Genomic DNA, 20,773 nt, shown 5'->3' with positions numbered 1-20,773 from the left:
CACCTCCTAACCCCTGCGATATGGAAGGACCAACCGTAGATCTTCAGGAGCAGGGCTGGCCGATCCGATTGTAGACAATTGTTTGCACTTCTAATTTGAATTTTTGTTGTAGGTTTTTCTATTACTTGCCATTTTTATTCACGTATTTGGAGTGCGAGTCCAGCATTCCAACAAAGCTGAAGTAAGACTCTCTTTTCTGGGGTAAGTGGGTGGATGTCAACCATTGTTTGTTGATGCACCAGTTTATAGATTATTTGATGAACTTGGGGTTAATGTAATCGTAAGTAAACGGCATTAACGTTAATTTGTCAATTCAGGTTCCTGTATTTTGTAAATTCCTCGTGTTTTAACATGTTTTAATACACTTTTTTCTAGATATATATTTTAAAATCTAGGTTGTTCATTTAGAATGGGAATGACAAACAGAATATTGGTTTCAAATAGTATCATTTTTATATTCACGAATGAAACATCACCATAAAGTATCCAAATCCATAGTTGGGAAGGCATTTGAGATACACATGGATCAAGGAATTTACATTCTTGTATTTTCTTACATTTAATATATTTGAAACGCAACAAACGAAGAACTGAGGAGGCGTACTAAGTAGGTCTGCTCTCTTCGGTATGCATTTTCTTACATATTTCAAAGTCCAAAGTCCAGTCAATCAAAATTTGTTAGTTAAAAAAAAAAAAAATCCCTCCCGCCCGACCCACCCCCTCCAAAAAAAAAGGACGAGAACCAATTTTTTTTTAAAGTGGCCTTATCACCAAGACCGGTGTTTGTGTGTTTGCAAGAGCGATCTGTTAATTGCAGCTCGAATTTCATTTTAAGGTTTTTTTTCCTTCATGTTGTGGCTCATTTATACGGTTGTCATGTACCAAACTGACAAGGTTTTTCTTCTCAAAGCAACGGACGATGATGAACTAGAATCAAATGCTAAATGCCTCCTACAGAATTCATAGCTCATCCCAGTGAATTATTGCCGTTATGAATGATTTATACATTCAAATCATCCAAATCAACCACTAAGTCCTTTTGTAGTTCCTAAACATAACTGATCCATAATGGAATGATTTTGTCTGATATAGGACTAGTCTGTGTGTGTGTGTCCTTTGTCCCCACACTATGTGCAGCGAATTGGCCAAAGTAATATATGGATTCATAATGAAAGACAAGATGAAGAATTAAAAGCACATTCCTTATCTGTTGCATATGACAAATATGTTAAATAGCAAAAGGTGCCATTATGAGTGGTGATGGCGAGACCCCAAATACTACAGTTTAATCTTTCTGATAGGGACCAGCCCTAAATAGATTTGTTCATCTATTTCCAATTACCCTGGATGCAGCAGTTTTAAGAAAGTGGGGGCCAGGAGCCGAGTGAAGAGCTACGCTTCTTGTTTTCAAACGCCTCCAGTGTCTCCTCTTAAAGGTCAGTGTGCAATGTGAATGAGTTAACATTTAAATTAGGCAGGAGGTCCATTCCACATGAAATGGTCCTGAATTGAAAAATATAAAATGATTCCTTTTGGGTCGAGAAGTTTTTTTTCTGTTAGCCCTGATGCTCAAAGCTTCAGAAAAAATAGAGTATCACTGTCTGCAGCCTCACTGTGCAGCCTCACTGGCTGCTGAAACTGATTAGCTCTATCATGACGGTTAACTTAAAAAAAACAAAACAAAACAATGAATCTCAATTGAAGTCAATTTATTTTGGCAAAACTTTATCATTTACAGTTATTCTGATAGATGCATGTATAAACTAAAAAAAAAAAACATTTTGAAAGTTTCAAGATTCTGATCTATCAGGAAAATGGAGGGAAAAAAATGTACAAATGTGGTGTGACACACGTAACAAATCTTTTTTTCTGACAGGAGACCACTGAAACCACTCAGTTTGTTCATATCTAGTTTTTAAAGTTAGAATATAGTTAAACAAAGTTTCAAAGAAGCTGATGCCAAAAGCTTCCATCATTCCAAGAAACATCCTTCCACTTGCCCAGTGACTTCTGTTGTTTTATCGTCCACTATAATGAAGTATCTGGAAAGATTAAGACGGCCAAAAAAGGAAAAGATGCATTGGCCGGGAATCGTACCCCGGCCCCCCGCATCATTTTCTATAGTAGCGCTAAACCACTACGGATGTAATATACTTTTGCCCGCAACTGTGTTCGTGGCGCAACAGCCCGCTTCTGCCAAACCCCCACAAGCGGAAAATTCCGAAGTCCACGTGGTTATTGAGCGGTATTGCGTACATACTATAGAGTGTAGGCCAGGCCTGGTCAACCCTGCCCGGGAGATGCGGAAATGCGAGTCTGCACGCGCATTTACACCCATTTAACAGTTTTATTATCTTGTAAACAGTCTAGGGTTGGAAAAGTACCACAACGCTTCCAATACAGCCAATTTTCGGTTTATAATGGAACAATATAGATTTTCCTTAAGATTTAAGAGTCTGAAAGCGTGAGTTTCATGTAGGATGCGTAAGTTGGCAACCCTGATTTAACACACTCGATAGAAATAATCAAGAATGGTCTTATTGTCTCTATCAGTTCTGTTAAAGCAGGGCTGCATTTAAGCTCTGCATAGTACAACCTACGCTTCTGCATTGCGCCTTCTCCCAACGCGGTTTCTATATATGGCGCGGTCGGCATAAGAAATTAAATGGGATTTTGCTTCTATTACGTTTATGGAAGTTGTACGAAAAATCATAGACTACACTCGAAGGCCAGCAGGCTGACATACAAAAAGTTTAGATTCCTAAATGCATAAGATACATACAGCGCTGGTTCGGGGCACGCCGAGCGTCTTTATGGCTGCAGCCTGTCACGTGATTCTCACTGATCTTGCATCTCGCGTTTCTCGCGTCTTTTCGGTTCGTTGCTCTTGTCTTTTCTGTTAGTTTCTCTCCACTCACAAGGACAGCACATTTCCTCGGTTTTAAGGTGCTGGGGCCCGTGCACCTCCTAACCCCTGCGATATGGAAGGACCAACCGTAGATCTTCAGGAGCAGGGCTGGCCGATCCGATTGTAGACAATTGTTTGCACTTCTAATTTGAATTTTTGTTGTAGGTTTTTCTATTACTTGCCATTTTTATTCACGTATTTGGAGTGCGAGTCCAGCATTCCAACAAAGCTGAAGTAAGACTCTCTTTTCTGGGGTAAGTGGGTGGATGTCAACCATTGTTTGTTGATGCACCAGTTTATAGATTATTTGATTAACTTGGGGTTAATATAATCGTAAGTAAACGGCATTAACGTTAATTTGTCAATTCAGGTTCCTGTATTTTGTAAATTCCTCGTGTTTTAACATGTTTTAATACACTTTTTTCTAGATATATATTTTAAAATCTAGGTTGTTCATTTAGAATGGGAATGACAAACAGAATATTGGTTTCAAATAGTATCATTTTTATATTCACGAATGAAACATCACCATAAAGTATCCAAATCCATAGTTGGGAAGGCATTTGAGATACACATGGATCAAGGAATTTACATTCTTGTATTTTCTTACATTTAATATATTTGAAACGCAACAAACGAAGAACTGAGGAGGCGTACTAAGTAGGTCTGCTCTCTTCGGTATGCATTTTCTTACATATTTCAAAGTCCAAACAGTCAATCAAAATTTGTAAAAAAAAAAAAAAAAAAAAAATCCCTCCCGCCCGACCCACCCCCTCCAAATAAAAAGGACGAGAACCAATTTTTTTTTTAAGTGGCCTTATCACCAAGACCGGTGTTTGTGTGTTTGCAAGAGCGATCTGTTAATTGCAGCTCGAATTTCATTTTAAGGTTTTTTTTCCTTCATGTTGTGGCTCATTTATACGGTTGTCATGTACCAAACTGACAAGGTTTTTCTTCTCAAAGCAACGGACGATGATGAACTAGAATCAAATGCTAAATGCCGCCTACAGAATTCATAGCTCATCCCAATGAATTATTGCTGTTATGAATGATTTATACATTCAAATCATCCAAATCAACCACTAAGTCCTTTTGTAGTTCCTAAACATAACTGATCCATAATGGAATGATTTTGTCTGATATAGGACTAGTCTGTGTGTGTGTGTGTCCTTTGTCCCCACACTATGTGCAGCGAATTGGCCGAAGTAATATATGGATTCATAATGAAAGACAAGATGAAGAATTAAAAGCACATTCCTTATCTGTTGCATATGACAAATATGTTAAATAGCAAAAGGTGCCATTATGAGTGGTGATGGCGAGACCCCAAATACTGCAGTTTAATCTTTCTGATAGGGACCAGCCCTAAATAGATTTGTTCATCTTTTTCCAATTACCCTGGATGCAGCAGTTTTAAGAAAGTGGGGGCCAGGAGCCGAGTGAAGAGCTACGCTTCTTGTTTCCTACTACGCCTCCAGTGTCTCCTCTTAAAGGTCAGTGTGCAATGTGAATGAGTTAACATTTAAATTAGGCAGGAGGTCCATTCCACATGAAATGGTCCTGAATTGAAAAATATAAAATGATTCCTTTTGGGTCGAGAAGTTTTTTTTCTGTTAGCCCTGATGCTCAAAGCTTCAGAAAAAATAGAGTATCGCTGTCTGCAGCCTCACCGTGCAGCCTCACTGGCTGCTGAAACTGATTAGCTCTATCATGACGGTTAACTTAAAAAAAACAAAACAAAACAATGAATCTCAATTGAAGTCAATTTATTTTGGCAAAACTTTGTCATTTACAGTTATTCTGATAGATGCATGTATAAACTAAAAAAAAAAACATTTTGAAAGTTTCAAGATTCTGATCTATCAGGAAAATGGAGGGAAAAAAATGTACAAATGTGGTGTGACACACGTAACAAATCTTTTTTTCTGACAGGAGACCACTGAAACCACTCAGTTTGTTCATATCTAGTTTTTAAAGTTAGAATATAGTTAAACAAAGTTTCAAAGAAGCTGATGCCAAAAGCTTCCATCATTCCTAGTATTACATCATTTGAAAACAGACACACGGAACGTTACGTACATCACAGCAAATTGTTTGGGGTGAAAAAGCTGCAAAAGCTTATTTTTTATGGATTCCTTTCATAATTAGATGTAACCTGGGCCACATGACAGATTTGGAATGGTTAACCTAAGCATTTGCCTCACAAATTTGGTGACTTAATGAATTCTGAAACCAAAGTCATACAGAACATTCTCTCCAGCACCAATATGACCAATGGGGCTGTAGCTTGGCTCACCTCCCACGCGTAACCTTAACATTCCCACCTCAGCCAGAGCTGACACTTTTGATCTTCCATCTGTAAAGCACTTCCAGCTTAATCAATTTTTCCTTTGGAAACCTGAGAATGACGACTTAATGGGGAGACTGAAGCAGTGATCTTCTGCCATGTACGCGGAGCTGTGCTCAGCCTCCAGTTTCTTCTGCTGCAGGTGTGGGTAGGCCTCATCTGATTCACGACTGCGCTACAGCGTGTGGAAAACGCTGGTATGCTGACAACCCACAGTGGTTAGAGAAAGGTCAGTCATGGATAGTTGGTATGGATGAACAGCCAATAGAAATGCTTCCTTCACGTTTCACTAACATATTTCCAGCCTTTATCGTGTACAAAAAAAAGCCATCTGCAAAGGAGTAATGGCTGAATTGAGAAGGACTGGGAAGTCACCAAATGATATGGCCAACCAGCTTACAGAAATGCTGCACTTTAAATACGAACGAGCCAACTTTGCGTATCTTCTCAGTGTTCAGAACATCAAGGATGGTGAGGCAGGGCTGTATGGGCAGAGAACAATTACTGGATTTGCCAAGAAATCTGAATTGCCTGCTGCCTTTGGGAAGTATGAAGACACGGATGGCTGGTGTGGTGTCTCTGTCAGTGCACATTACCAGGTGGACAGCCTTATCCAGGAGTGCAGACGTCAAGAATCAGTTCTCAATCAACTGCTGCAGGGGCACATTTGGTCAGGTCATCAGATGTGACCACAGAAGGCAGGCGACCAGGGAAGTGACATTCAGTTCTGGCACCATGTCATCATATGCAGTCATGAATGAGAACTGGATGATTTTGTCCTGGGTGATGTTGCAGTCAGAGTGAGAGTTTTCTCTGGAACCATTATATGAGAGTCTTGCTCGCTGCTACAGTGCTGCTGGTGTCCAGAAAGCAAAGTACCAGTGGGTGGACAGGTATGACTTAAATCTGGGTACTGAAAGTATTAACACATTAAAATGCTGTGATATGTTTTAATACTTATGGTTTGTTTGCTTTCAGTAGATTTAGCACCATTTTTCTGTTTCTAGATTTGGTTAAGTTGGATTTGATTTGCTAAGAAAGTCTGTTCATCCAAATTACATTTTCACTGAAATAATCTTGTAATATCTTCATAGGGATTGCTGTGCTGCCTTAAGTCCTTGATCCTGCTCCACAAGAACATTTGCAGTGTGTTTCATGGAAAACCACAGAGGATATAGTGGAAGAGGTGATTTCTGGGAACGTGGCTAACGTGCTGTTGTTAAACTTCATTTGTTCCACTGCATGAGGCGATTTCTTCGTGAATGTGTTTCGGAGCCTCATCCACTCATTCATTTTCCTTGCCACTGTCGCCTTTGGCTTGCTCACTGGGGGCTTTGGGTGCGGATGCTGTAAAGCGCTTTGAGACAATGTAATGTTGTGATAATGCGCTATATAAAAATAAATTTGTTGTCGTTATGCAGCATGTTCAGCCAGTTTCTCTCTGCAGCTTTCTCTGTGGTTGATCAAGGTGGCTTGGAGAAGTTGAGAGAAGCATACGGATTCTGTGGAATTTTTCCACCTAACCCAACAAAACAGTACATCGGGGAGCACTGTAGGATAAAAATCCCACATCCTTTGGAGCTGTTGCAGAGAATGGAAGATGTCCTGCACCACTTCCACTTGGCCACAGATCCTAACGGTCTGCATCTTTTCAAGCCTTCAATGTTAAAGATATGGAGAATCCAGCGCATCCATATCCTGAGAAGCTGCTTGAGTGATCCTGAGGTGGAGGAGGGTAGTCTCGAGTCGCGAGTCTCTCCTGAGCTGTTCCAGGCACAAGGCATGACCGGAGTGGTGCGCTGGAACTTTCAGAGGCTGGTTGACCTGAAGTTACCAGTTGTGGCTTTACCGTCAGTGTTCGACCCCCTGTTAATAGTGGAATTGAACAAGGCGTCTGTGAAGGTGACTGTAGAGGCCAAATGTCCAGTCCTTCAGACATCTAGCCGAGATACCGGGGAGAGGTTCGGGCTTCAGTATGTAGAGCCAGGCTGCCGTCCAGCCCCTCTCAACTGGAAGAAGCACAAGACTCAAAAAACAGTCCAGACCCCAAAAGCTGTAGAATCCAAGGGGCACTCTCTTTGTCTCGCAGCCCTCAGCCCTGAAGATGTTCCACTATCACGTTTCTTCAGAATAGCCCGTGATGGAGGACACTGAAGCCGGACCATTTGAAGCCAGCCCATTTAGATTTAGATGCCCCAGTGCCACTTGGCCAGCTTCCTCGTAGGGGGGGGTCGCCCACGCTGTTCAGTTCCTGCACTAGTCCCAGTTGTGCCTGCTCCTGTGGGTGATACCGTGAGCAGGTCAGGGTGGGTGATCAGACCTCCTAAGATGTGGGGTTCCCTGCCTCTGTAATTCTGGGGGGGGGGCTGTGTAGTGGTTCCTTAGCTATCAGAATTCTCAGGGAAGATGTGCTCTTGATGTGAAGGCTTGTTTGGCTTCCGGTCAGAGTTTTTGGTATCTGGGCGGCAACCAGATCTACCTCTCCCTCTTGCTGTTGACTAATAAAGTGGTTTCACCCATTTCACGGGCTAAGCAACGGTCTCCTGTCTCTTCTCTCTTGCCACAGTTTAATATAAAAACAAAGGCCTTAAACAGACAAAAATATAAACCACAAAAAAATTAGACTATAACAGTGCTCTCATATAAGCTGCATTATTATTCAAAATGCCTGTATAATAAAAGCTGTTTAACACGAGACCGTTCACAACGACTGACCAAATCCACAAGTCCACTAACTTGATATCTCGGGTGTCGCGGGCACACAGTCGAACCCCGGCGATCGGCAGCTGCTAACTCAATGGATCCGAGTCACGGCACCAGTTTATGTAGCGGAGGTCAGACGGTTGTGAAGGAATCACGGCGACATCAGCTTCGTCTCGGCAAGTGTGGTTTACTGTGACATAAAGCACAGTGAGCGCCCTCCAACACGACGCGTGTGCTCTCCCTCAGCTCAATTCCCAAGCAGCTTCTCTAACATACATATTTTTAAAAAGACAATAAAAAATATATATAAACAGCGCCCAGAATATATTAAAGACAAAATTGTTTAGTATTATATTAACAAAAACACTGGAAAAACACACATTTACCAACTTACTCTTTTACGATAAAACATATGAATCAGGAGCTAAACGTTACAAAAATTACATCCTTATAAAATAAAGCGAAAACACAGTTGTATTTACGAATTAATTTTAAAGCCGAGAGAGCAAAAAAAACACCACACCTCACCAGCTCAGTTCCCACGCAGCTTCTGCCTGGGAATTGGCGCGGTGGTTTAAGGTGTGCTGCTCACTAACGTGCCCCTCCCACAACAATATACAAAAGGAACCTTTCACAATTTGGCAATGAAACAAATGCCCCACAATAAGTAATACTACATATAATAATATAGAAACAAATTATATGCACAAACAGAATTGTTAACTAAAATAATGATAAATGAAAAGGTTTTACAGAAATTCAATAAAATAAAATATTAATTAACTCAGCTGCACTTGCAGTGATCCTGGTGTGTGGCATTTTGATGGCAACACTATTCCGGTATTTTGAAAACCCCGGTGATAAAATTTGGGGGACACACGATATAATCCGCTAAACGGCCGAATCTAGGTTCGTATGTTTTCCTCTGCTTACTTCCGGTTTTCTTTAACCATTCTAATTTTATCCTGATTTTGCCCCAAATCGAAATCCAAAATGTCGTTGTGTCTTTTCTGCGGACGGGTTGCCGCGTCAATACAATCGTGATTCCTGTACTTGTTTTTGTTAAAATCGAAAGAGCTTTTTCCGAACCTCTTGAACAATTCCTCGTTAGTATAGTGGTTAGTATCCCCGCCTGTCACGCGGGAGACCGGGGTTCGATTCCCCGACGGGGAGAGACTACATGTTTTCTTGTGTTTTTCCAAAGTTCCACCGTTTTCTTTAAGCATTCTCTAAACTACGGTCAAAGTTTACATGCAACATTCTGCATTGTCCATGCTGTGGACGGGTTGAGGGGCACAGAGAAAAATGTACCAAGCCTTATAGAAAACATCTTCTCTGATCTTCTCTGTCATCAAAGAACAAACTAAGATATTTATTACTTTGACGTTTACACAACAACATATGCACCACAAGGACAGCACATACCCTTGATTTTAATAGAAAACATCTTCTCTGATCTTCTCTGTCATCAAAGAACAAACTAAGATATTTATTACTTTGACGTTTACACAACAACATATGCAAGTTTACCCATACTCATTGTATGTGTTATTTTCTTTTGTGAATAGTCAAGCTGAACATTTTTGTTGAACACGAATCAAATAACGTAACCTTGAAATAGATTTATTATCCGATCCCATGATTCGTTGAATCATATGGTCAGGCACAAAAAAATACGAAAAAAGTGAATCATAAAATCAGTTTTAGAATCTATTCATTACAACGGACAGTTGCAGTGTTGCAATCACAATCGAATCAGTTAATTGAGCCGAACTTCCCATCACTGCTGAACACACACTCCAATTACGTGAATACAAAAGGCAAGTAACAGAAAAACCTACAGCAAAATTTCAAATTAAAAGTGCAGACAATTGTGTACAATTGTATCGCCCAGCCTTGCTCCTGAAGATCTACGGCGGGCCCGTCGACATCGCAGGGGTTAGGAGGTGCACGGGCCCCGCCACCTTAAAATCAAGGGAATGTGCTGTCCTTGTGAGCGGAGAGTAACGAACCGAAAAGACGCGAGATGCAAGATCAGTGAGAATCACGTGAGAGGCTGCAGCCATAAAGACGCTCGGCGTGCGCCGAACCAGCGCTGTATGTATTTTATGCATTTGGGAATCTAAACTTTTTGTATGTCGGCCTGCTGGCCTTCGAGTGTCGTTTATGATGTTTCGTACAACTTCCATAAACGTAATAGAAACAAAATCCCATTTAATTTCTTATGCCGACCACGCCATATATGGAAACCGCGATGGGAGAAGGCGCAATGCAGAAGCGTAGGTTGTACTATGCAGAGCAGTATGTCAGTATTAGAAATAACCACAGTATATTAAAACTAAGATGGCCGTAATACTGAAATTCCACTGAAAGGCCTGATTATTTCTATCAGGTGTGTTAAATCAAGGTGGGCAACTCACGCATCATACGTGAAACTCACGCTTTCAGACCCATGCAATAAACCTTAAGGCAAATCTATATTGTTCCATTATAAACCTAAAATTGGCTGTATCAGAAGCGTTGGGGTAGTTTGCAAACCCTAGAATATTTACAAGGTAATAAATTACATGCGTGTGCAGACTCGAATTGAAAATGTCAGGCCAGTCAGCTGAGCAAAGTTGGATAGCCTGGTTAAATTAAAGCTGCCTGGCCTACACTCTATAGTATGTACGCAATACCGCTCAATAACCACGTGGACTTCGGAATTTTCCGCTTGTGGGGGTTTGGCAGAAGCGGGCTGTTGCGCCACGAAAAAAGTTGCGGCCGAAAGTATATTACATCCGTAGTGGTTTAGCACTACTATAGAAAATGATGGGGAAACAGTACAGGAATGTTTAGCTAAAAGAATCCCCGATAGGGTTTAGTCCAAGTGAAGTTGTGAGTTATGTTCTTGAAAAGGAGTTTCATTCATTCATTCATTCATCCATCCATCCATCTATCTATCTATCTATGTTCCGTACCTACTTGTCCACATTTTTGGGATTTTTCAGCACTCCCAGTAAATGAAACGTCACTCGGAAAGAAAGAAGTGGGGTTTCTGTCTAAGCATTGGTGGTTCAGTGGTAGAATTCTCGCCTGCCACGCGGGAGGCCCGGGTTCGATTCCCGGCCAATGCATCTTTTCCTTTTTTGGCCGTCTTAATCTTTCCAGATACTTCATTATAGTGGACGATAAAACAACAGAAGTCATTGGGCAAATGGAAGGATGTTTCTTTGCCCGAGGCACGTTTACAGTTGTCTTAAAAGACACAAAGGCAGGGACAAGTTGTCAGCATACACTTAGGTCTGTGCCGACTTCATCAGATGTTAACTCCTCCTTTACCACTGATTTTGGCCTGAGTTTCACACAGTGCACAAACGATTTTTGAGCTCGTCCAGTAGCAAAGCAGATATATCCATAAGTCTACATTTTCTTGTCAGTTATTGCATGTAGCCTTTATTTTATTTTACTAACATTTCACAAACCGTTCGGTTGCAGTGATTAATGTCCCCTTCTATGACATAGGGTGCTTCGGGGTGCTCGGTTTCTTGTTTACAAACTTAGCAGACTGTTTTAACTTTGTTTAGCGTTACAGTTTTTGTCATGGATTGGAAACAGTAAAAAAACTGAACAAGCTTTTAGTGATGGTACATGTCATACTAATGCTATGCAGCTCACGCGGCTTCTTCAGGATACAGTGACAGTTGATCTTGTGGACATAAGACAAAAAATAGTCACCTATGATCTTTATTTTTTGTAACATTTACACATTTATTTGGGAGGACACTTTGTCCTACCAACATACAAGCAAGGCACATTACGCGAGTTCTGCTATCAGTGAGCGAGGTTGAAGTTCTACTCAATCATCAGTAGTAACAAGAGTAAGTTTGCACTGTAGCAAGAGTTAGATATATAACACATTACCAACAGCAGGAACCTAATATGGGAGCTACTCCAATGAAAGACACTTTAACTGCAATCTCAGGAACCAATTTTTGAATGGGATTTAAATTTATAAATTTGTTTCTACTTATCCGTTTTCCTTAATTCATCTTATTTGTTCTTCTGTGTTACCTGTGAATTCAAGCGGCAGAACTGCCAAAACAAATTCCTTGTACATGGAGTTGTCCAATAAAGTGTATTCTAAGTAACGAATAATTTTAACTTCTAATCGGGGGACTGAGATGGACACTTGAGGATATTCCTGGAAATCGAGGAAAATTGAGAGTGCTGAAAAGAGGGTTAAAAATATTGAAATCTCCCCGTCGGGGAATCGAACCCCGGTCTCCCGCGCGGGCGGCGAGAATAGTTTAGCTTAACTTCCCTTAACTTTTCCCATTCATTTTCAATGGTAGTGCTTAACAGTACGGATGTAATATTCTTTCGGCCGCTGGTTGATGTTTTGTCGCTGTTTCGACGCCTCCAATGACGTTTTACCCTTATCGGTACCGACAGTCGACACAACTGGATTTTGGAAAAGAGCAGCTACTGGGAGTAGTATTACAGCAAATTTGGTGATTCACCTAAAAGAGAAACCGCCCGGTCGAACGGAAAGGACGACTTTCCAAGGTAAACTGAACAGCAATCTTATATTTTCTTAAATATTCCGATGTATTTCACATTCCAAAATCGAACTGGATGCTGTAAGTTTTACGGAGCCCCTCGCGAAGCTCTCTGTGTAATGCTGAATTAGTTATTCACTCGCTCCATAGGTAGCATTGCTTTTGAAATATTTAATAATTTTGTAAATAAAATATTTAAATAAAAACATGTTTGACTTTGGAAATTAAGGTGGGTACAATTTATAAGAATTCCACTCATCGTGAGGAATCCAAAAGTATCTTTTTTTAGTATCCCGGTAAATCAGTACATTTATTAAGCTAGATAGTGTCCATTTATGGAAAACGAGTAATTTGCAGTAAAACGAGCATACACTGGTCAAGTAGAATGAGTCTAAGCGGATGAGACAGAATAAACTGGATTACCGTTTATAAACTAACCTTATACTAATGCTGTATGTTCTTATATGCAAGGTACTGTGACGGTAACTTTCCTGTAAGTCATTGATATTTAACTACAACTTTTTTTATGCATATTGTTTGCTGGCATTGCCGTTAACTTAGATATTAAAGAATTCCTCACATAATCGTTAAGTATTAAACCTACTAAAGTTGTTCAAACAAACCTTGTTTCAGTTGTTTTAGGTTAAAGCAAGTCAGTTAGAAGCTATTAGGCTTACTTTGCTACCAAATAGCAAAGGTGTCAGATCACAGAATTCTTGTTTATAATTCCATGCCCTTCTTTGTTTCTTTATGCTAATCACTGAAGATGACAAAGGTTAAGGTCTCCTTCAGAAGAGGACCATCAGGACATCTAAGGCAGGATCCTTCAGATGAAGCTAGGAGGATCAAAGACAACCCCTCCCTACGGGACAAGTCGGCACCTCAGAGAGAGCAGGTGGTGAAAGAGAATGCCTCCTCCATTGTTTTTATGAGAGGGGGGGATATATCTGACAAACAAGAGGTGTTGGGAGAATATGTGCTCCAGTTTGGAAAATACAAAGGCAAATCTTTTCGGTGGCTCCTGGAAAATGATGTTGGCTACACCTTATACCTGATCAGGAAGGTTGAGGATGAGAAGGCTGGACAGTTTAATCCAGAGGGACCCAAGAAGGACAATCTACTGTCTTTTTTAGAGTATGTGAGGGGCTTCCAAGAAATTGTGGACCTCATACACTACCTGGCAGGAAGATCAACACCACCACCTGTCAAAAGTGAGGATGAGAATTTGGTTGGGTTTGGAGTCCGTGCTGGCAAGACCTGGAAGGGTATTTGGGACAGTAGGGATGATGGGTATGCAGCTTTTATCCTCAAACAGCGATGCGTACCAGGCAGCAAAATGTACCGACTACAGCAGTACCTGAGGCTGAAGCACAGCAATCTTCAGATGACACTGGAGGCATCTGCTCCCTCAAGACCAGCACTTCCAGACACTTCTACTAATCCTCCAGGTTGGCTGACAGTTTCATATATGTGGTTCTGTGTATTCATTATGCCTTTTATTCATATCTATTTTGTTTTATAGAAATAGAGGAAGATGAGGAATTGGAGAGGATGATGCTTGATTGGTCCCCTTCCAAAACCGAAGGCCCGATGAGTGAGAATCTCACATGCACACACACACAGTCACTCGTCAGGATTCCATTTTTTATCTGGAAGCCAGAGCATGCTATGATGCACAGATTGAGGAACAACTACATTTTGCCTTGTCTGTACGGCTGCCTTAATCCTCAGGTTACCTCTGCTGGTATCGGACGGCCAAGGGTTATCACAGGCATCAGTGGTCAGTACTACATTTTTGCTTCACGCCTTTGCTGCAAAGTGTGCAAGAAGTATTGGCATGCTGACAAACCACAGTGGCTGGAGAAGTTGCCGGCACGTTTCAATAACATCTTTCCAGCCTTCATCACCTACAAAAAAGCCATCTGCAAAGGAGTAATGGCTGAATTGAGAAGGACTGGGAAGTCGCCAAATGATATGGCCAACCAGCTTACAGAAATGCTGCACTTTAAATACGAACGAGCCAACTTTGCGTATCTTCTCAGTGTTCAGAACATCAAGGATGGTGAGGCAGGGCTGTATGGGCAGAGAACAATTACTGGATTTGCCAAGAAATCTGAATTGCCTGCTGCCTTTGGGAAGTATGAAGACACGGATGGCTGGTGTGGTGTCTCTGTCAGTGCACATTACCAGGTGGACAGCCTTATCCAGGAGTACAGACGGCAAGAATCAGTTCTCAATCAACTGCTGCAGGGGCACATTTGGTCAGGTCATCAGATGTGACCACAGAAGGCAGGCGACCAGGGAAGTGACATTCAGTTCTGGCACCATGTCATCATATGCAGTCATGAATGAGAACTGGATGATTTTGTCCTGGGTGATGTTGCAGTCAGAGTGAGAGTCTTCACTGGAACCATTATATGAGAGTCTTGCTCGCTGCTACAGTGCTGCTGGTGTCCAGAAAGCAAAGTACCAGTGGGTGGACAGGTATGACTTAAATCTGGATACTGAAAGTATTAACACATTAAAATGCTGTGATATGTTTTAATACTTATGGTTTGTTTGCTTTCAGTAGATTTAGCACCATTTTTCTGTTTCTAGATTTGGTTAAGTTGGATTTGATTTGCTAAGAAAGTCTGTTCATCCAAATTTAATTTTCACTGAAATAATCTTGTAATATCTTCATAGGGATTGCTGTGCTGCCTTAAGTCCTTGATCCTGCTCCACAAGAACATTTGCAGTGTGTATCATGGAAAACCACAGAGGATATGGTGGAAGAGGTGATTTCTGGGAACGTGCTGTTGTTAAACTTGATTTGTTCCACTGCATGAGGCGATTTCTTCGTGAATGTGTTTCAGAGCCTCATTCACTCATTCATTTTCCTTGCCACTGTCGCCTTTGGCTTGCTCACTGGGGGCTTTGGGTGAGGATGCTGTAAAGCGCTTTGAGACAATGTAATGTTGTGATAATGCGCTATATAAAAATAAATTTGTTGTTGTTATACAGCATGTTCAGCCAGTTTCTCTCTGCAGCTTTCTCTGTGGTTGATCAAGGTGGCTTGGAGAAGTTGAGAGAAGCATACAGATTCTGTGGAATTTTTCCACCTAACCCAACAAAACGGTACAACGGGGAACACTGTAGGATAAAAATCCCACATCCTTTGGAGCTGTTGCAGAGAATGGAAGATGTCCTGCACCACTTCCACTTGGCCACAGATCCCAAGCCTTCCATGCCTTTTCAAGCCTTCCATGTTAAAGGCATGAAGAATCCAGCACATCCTGAGAAGCTGCTTGAATGACCCCTGAGGTGGAGGAGGGTAGTCTCGAGTCGCGAGTCTCTCCTGAGCTGTTCCAGGCACAAGGCATGACCGGAGTGGTGCGCTGGAACTTTCAGTTGACCTGAAGGCTGGTTGACCTGAAGTTACCAGTTGTGGCTTTACCATCAGTGTTCGACCCCCTGTTAATAGTGGAATTGAACAAGGCTTCTGTGAAGGTGACTGTAGAGGCCAAATGTCCAGTCCTTCAGACATCTAGCCGAGATACCGGGGAGAGGTTCGGGCTTCAGTATGTAGAGCCAGGCTGCCGTCCAGCCCCTCTCAACTGGGAGAAGCACAAGACTCAAAAAACAGTCCAGACCCCAAAAGCTGTAGAATCCGAGGGACACTCTCTTTGTCTCGCAGCCCTCAGCCCTGAAGATGTTCCACTATCATGTTTCTTCAGAATAGCCCGTGATGGAGGACACTGAAGCCGGACCATTTGAAGCCAGCCCATTTAGATTTAGATGCCCCAGTGCCACTTGGCCAGCTTCCTCATAGGGGGGGTCGCCCACGCTGTTCAGTTCCTGCACTAGTCCCAGTTGTGTCTGCTCCTGTGGGTGATACCGTGAGCAGGTCAGGGTGGGTGATCAGACCTCCTAAGATGTGGGGTTCCCTGCCTCTGTAATTCTGGGGGGGCCTGTGTAGTGGTTCCTTGGCTATCAGAATTCTCAGGGAAGATGTGCTCTTGATGTGAAGGCTTGTTTGGCTTCCGGTCAGACTTTTTGGTATCTGGGCGGCAACCAGATCTACCTCTCCCTCTTGCTGTTGACTAATAAAGTGGTTTCACCCATTTCACGGGCTAAGCAACGGTCTCCTGTCTCTTCTCTCTTGCCACAGTTTAATATAAAAACAAAGGCCTTAAACAGACAAAAATATAAACCACAAAAAAAATAGACTATAACAGTGCTCTCATATAAGCTGCATTATTATTCAAAATGCCTGTATAATAAAAGCTGTTTAACACGAGACCGTTCACAACGACTGACCAAATCCACAAGTCCACTAACTTGATATCTCGGGTGTCGCGGGCACACAGTCGAACCCCGGCGATCGGCAGCTGCTAACTCAATGGATCCGAGTCACGGCACCAGTTTATGTAGCGGAGGTCAGACGGTTGTGAAGGAATCACGGCGACATCAGCTTCGTCTCAGCAAGTGTGGTTTACTGTGACATAAAGCACAGTGAGCGCCCTCCAACACGACGCGTGTGCTCTCCCTCAGCTCAATTCCCAAGCAGCTTCTCCAACATACATATTTTTAAAAAGACAAAAAAATATATATAAACAGCGCCCAGAATATATTAAAGACAAAATTGTTTAGTATTATATTAACAAAAAAACTGGAAAAAACACACATTTACCAACTTACTCTTTTACGATAAAACATATGAATCAGGAGCTAAACGTTACAAAAATTACATCCTTATAAAATAAAGCGAAAACACAGTTGTATTTACGAATTAATTTTAAAGCCGAGAGAGCAAAAAAAACAACACACCTCACCAGCTCAGTTCCCACGCAGCTTCTGCCTGGGAATTGGCGCGGTGGTTTAAGGTGTGCTGCTCACTAACGTGCCCCTCCCACAACAATATACAAAAGGAACCTTTCACAATTTGGCAATGAAACAAATGCCCCACAATAAGTAATACTACATATAATAATATAGACACAAATTATATGCACAAACAGAATTGTTAACTAAAATAATGATAAATGAAAAGGTTTTACAGAAATTCAATAAAATAAAATATTAATTAACTCAGCTGCACTTGCAGTGATCCCGGTGTGTGGCATTTTGATGGCAACACTATTCCGGTATTTTGAAAACCCCGGTGATAAAATTTGGGGGACACACGATATAATCCGCTAAACGGCCGAATCTAGGTTCGTATGTTTTCCTCTGCTTACTTCCGGTTTTCTTTAACCATTCTAATTTTATCCTGATTTTGCCCCAAATCGAAATCCAAAATGTCGTTGTGTCTTTTCTGCGGACGGGTTGCCGCGTCAATAGAATCGTGATTCCTGTACTTGTTTTTGTTAAAATCGAAAGAGCTTTTTCCGAACCTCTTGAACATTCCTCGTTAGTATAGTGGTTAGTATCCCCGCCTGTCACGCGGGAGACCGGGGTTCGATTCCCCGACGGGGAGAGACTACATGTTTTCTTGTGTTTTTTCCAAAGTTCCACCGTTTTCTTTAAGCATTCTCTAAACTACGGTCAAAGTTTACATGAAACATTCTGCATTGTCCATGCTGTGGACGGGTTGAGGGGCACAGAGAAAAATGTACCAAGCCTTATAGAAAACATCTTCTCTGATCTTCTCTGTCATCAAAGAACAAACTAAGATATTTATTACTTTGACGTTTACACAACAACATATGCACCACAAGGACAGCACATACCCTTGATTTTAATAGAAAACATCTTCTCTGATCTTCTCTGTCATCAAAGAACAAACTAAGATATTTATTACTTTGACGTTTACACAACAACATATGCAAGTTTACCCATACTCATTGTATGTGTTATTTTTTTTTGTGAATAGTCAAGCTGAACATTTTTGTTGAACACGAATCAAATAACGTAACATTGAAATAGATTTATTATCCGATCCCATGATTCGTTGAATCATATGGTCAGGCACAAAAAAATACGAAAAAAGTGAATCATAAAATCAGTTTTAGAATCTATTCATTACAACGGACAGTTGTAGTGTTGCAATCACAATCGAATCAGTTAATTGAGCCGAACTTCCCATCACTGCTGAACACACACTCCAATTACGTGAATACAAAAGGCAAGTAACAGAAAAACCTACAGCAAAATTTCAAATTAAAAGTGCAGACAATTGTGTACAATTGTATCGCCCAGCCTTGCTCCTGAAGATCTACGGCGGGCCCGTCGACATCGCAGGGGTTAGGAGGTGCACGGGCCCCGCCACCTTAAAATCAAGGGAATGTGCTGTCCTTGTGAGCGGAGAGTAACGAACCGAAAAGACGCGAGATGCAAGATCAGTGAGAATCACGTGAGAGGCTGCAGCCATAAAGACGCTCGGCGTGCGCCGAACCAGCGCTGTATGTATTTTATGCATTTGGGAATCTAAACTTTTTGTATGTCCGCCTGCTGGCCTTCGAGTGTCGTTTATGATGTTTCGTACAACTTCCATAAACGTAATAGAAACAAAATCCCATTTTATTTCTTATGCCGACCACGCCATATATGGAAACCGCGATGGGAGAAGGCGCAATGCAGAAGCGTAGGTTGTACTATGCAGAGCAGTATGTCAGTATTAGAAATAACTACAGTATATTAAAACTAAGATGGCCGTAATACTGAAATTCCACTGAAAGGCCTGATTATTTTTATCAGGTGTGTTAAATCAAGGTGGGCAACTCACGCATCATACGTGAAACTCACGCTTTCAGACCCACGCAATAAACCTTAAGGCAAATCTATATTGTTCCATTATAAACCTAAAATTGGCTGTATCAGAAGCGTTGGGGTAGTTTGCAAACCCTAGAATATTTACAAGGTAATAAATTACATGCGTGTGCAGACTCGAATTGAAAATGTCAGGCCAGTCAGCTGAGCAAAGTTGGATAGCCTGGTTAAATTAAAGCTGCACCTCTGCAGGATGATGGATCTCCGGGGCAGGGTTGACCAGGCCTGGCCTACACTCTATAGTATGTACGCAATACCGCTCAATAACCACGTGGACTTCGGAATTTTCCGCTTGTGGGGGTTTGGCAGAAGCGGGCTGTTGCGCCACGAACACAGTTGCGGCCGAAAGTATATTACATCCGTAGTGGTTTAGCACTACTATAGAAAATGATGGGGAAACAGTACAGGAATGTTTAGCTAAAAGAATCCCCGATAGGGTTTAGTCCAAGTGAAGTTGTGAGTTATGTTCTTGAAAAGGAGTTTCATTCATTCATTCATCCATCCATCTATCTATCTATGTTCCGTACCTACTTGTCCACATTTTTGGGATTTTTCAGCACTCCCAGTAAATGAAACGTCACTCGGAAAGAAAGAAGTGGGGTTTCTGTCTAAGCATTGGTGGTTCAGTGGTAGAATTCTCGCCTGCCACGCGGGAGGCCCGGGTTCGATTCCCGGCCAATGCATCTTTTCCTGTTTTGGCCGTCTTAATCTTTCCAGATACTTCATTATAGTGGACGATAAAACAACAGAAGTCATTGGGCAAATGGAAGGATGTTTCTTTGCCCGAGGCACGTTTACAGTTGTCTTAAAAGACACAAAGGCAGGGACAAGTTGTCAGCATACACTTAGGTCTGTGCCGACTTCATCAGATGTTAACTCTTCCTTTACCACTGATTTTGGCCTGAGTTTCACACAGAGCACAAACGTTTTTGAGCTCGTCCAGTACCAAAGCAGAGATATCCATAAGTCTACATTTTCTTGTCAGTTATTGCATGTAGCCTTTATTTTATTTTACTAACATTTCACAAACCGTACGGTTGCAGTGATTAATGTCCCCTTCTATGACATAGGGTGCTTCGGGGTGCTCGGTTTCTTGTTTACAAACTTAGCAGACTGTTTTAGCTTTGTTTAGCGTTACAGTTTTTGTCATGGATTGGAAACAGTAAAAAAACTGAACAAACTTTTAATGATGGTACATGTCATACTAATGCTATGCAGCTCACGCGGCTTCTTCAGGATACAGTGACAGTTGAACTTGTGGACATAAGACAAAAAATAGTCACCTATGATCTTTATTTTTTTAACATTTACACATTTATTTGGGAGGACACTTTGTCCTACCAACGTACACGCAAGGCACATTTCGCGAGTTCTGCTATCAGTGAGCGAGGTTGAAGTTCTACTCAATCATCAGTAGTAACAAGAGTAAGTTTGCACTGTAGCAAGAGTTAGATATATAACATATTACCAACAGCAGGAACCTAATATGGGAGCTACTCCAATGAAAGACACTTTAACTGCAAT

The 20,773-nt window shown here is 41.5% G+C and overlaps 1 protein-coding gene, 2 long non-coding RNA genes and 4 other non-coding genes across 11 annotated transcripts; 6 read left to right on the top strand and 1 right to left on the bottom strand.

The window, feature by feature from the left end:
• The first annotated feature begins 1,053 nt into the window (after window positions 1-1,053).
• LOC125726329 (uncharacterized) lies at window positions 1,054-5,810 on the top strand. Its single transcript, XR_007388158.1, has 3 exons — window positions 1,054-1,436; window positions 5,398-5,484; window positions 5,707-5,810. It is a non-coding gene; the product is annotated as an uncharacterized LOC125726329 (long non-coding RNA).
• LOC125726327 (uncharacterized) lies at window positions 4,727-17,806 on the bottom strand. 5 transcript variants are annotated; one of them, XR_007388153.1, is made up of 5 exons: window positions 17,719-17,806; window positions 17,309-17,413; window positions 16,820-16,976; window positions 15,911-16,669; window positions 4,727-7,079 (listed from the first exon to the last, which is right to left on the bottom strand). It is a non-coding gene; the product is annotated as an uncharacterized LOC125726327 (long non-coding RNA). The 5 variants fall into 5 exon arrangements; XR_007388152.1 differs by lacking the exon at window positions 15,911-16,669 and having other exon boundaries at window positions 4,727-7,841; XR_007388156.1 differs by lacking the exons at window positions 15,911-16,669; window positions 16,820-16,976; window positions 17,309-17,413 and adding exons at window positions 7,992-8,148; window positions 8,482-8,586 and having other exon boundaries at window positions 5,867-7,841.
• Window positions 9,060-9,131, top strand: trnad-guc (transfer RNA aspartic acid (anticodon GUC)). Its single transcript has one exon. It is a non-coding gene; the product is annotated as a tRNA-Asp (tRNA).
• Window positions 11,004-11,074, top strand: trnag-gcc (transfer RNA glycine (anticodon GCC)). Its single transcript has one exon. It is a non-coding gene; the product is annotated as a tRNA-Gly (tRNA).
• On the top strand, window positions 12,412-15,500 carry LOC125726320 (uncharacterized). Its single transcript, XM_049002616.1, has 4 exons — window positions 12,412-12,506; window positions 13,266-13,947; window positions 14,022-14,983; window positions 15,185-15,500. The coding sequence occupies exons 2-3, from the start codon at window positions 13,266-13,268 to the stop codon at window positions 14,777-14,779; spliced, it is 1,440 nt and encodes a 479-aa protein (XP_048858573.1). The 5' UTR covers window positions 12,412-12,506; the 3' UTR covers window positions 14,780-14,983; window positions 15,185-15,500.
• Window positions 17,807-17,885: 79 nt separating the features above from the next.
• Window positions 17,886-17,957, top strand: trnad-guc (transfer RNA aspartic acid (anticodon GUC)). The gene has a single exon. It is a non-coding gene; the product is annotated as a tRNA-Asp (tRNA).
• Window positions 17,958-19,861: 1,904 nt separating this feature from the next.
• Window positions 19,862-19,932, top strand: trnag-gcc (transfer RNA glycine (anticodon GCC)). Its single transcript has one exon. It is a non-coding gene; the product is annotated as a tRNA-Gly (tRNA).
• Window positions 19,933-20,773: the final 841 nt, after the last annotated feature.

Source organism: Brienomyrus brachyistius, unplaced genomic scaffold (assembly GCF_023856365.1).
Source record: "Brienomyrus brachyistius isolate T26 unplaced genomic scaffold, BBRACH_0.4 scaffold70, whole genome shotgun sequence".
Lineage (NCBI taxonomy): Eukaryota > Metazoa > Chordata > Actinopteri > Osteoglossiformes > Mormyridae > Brienomyrus > Brienomyrus brachyistius.
This window is presented reverse-complemented; position numbering and strand designations above follow the sequence as displayed.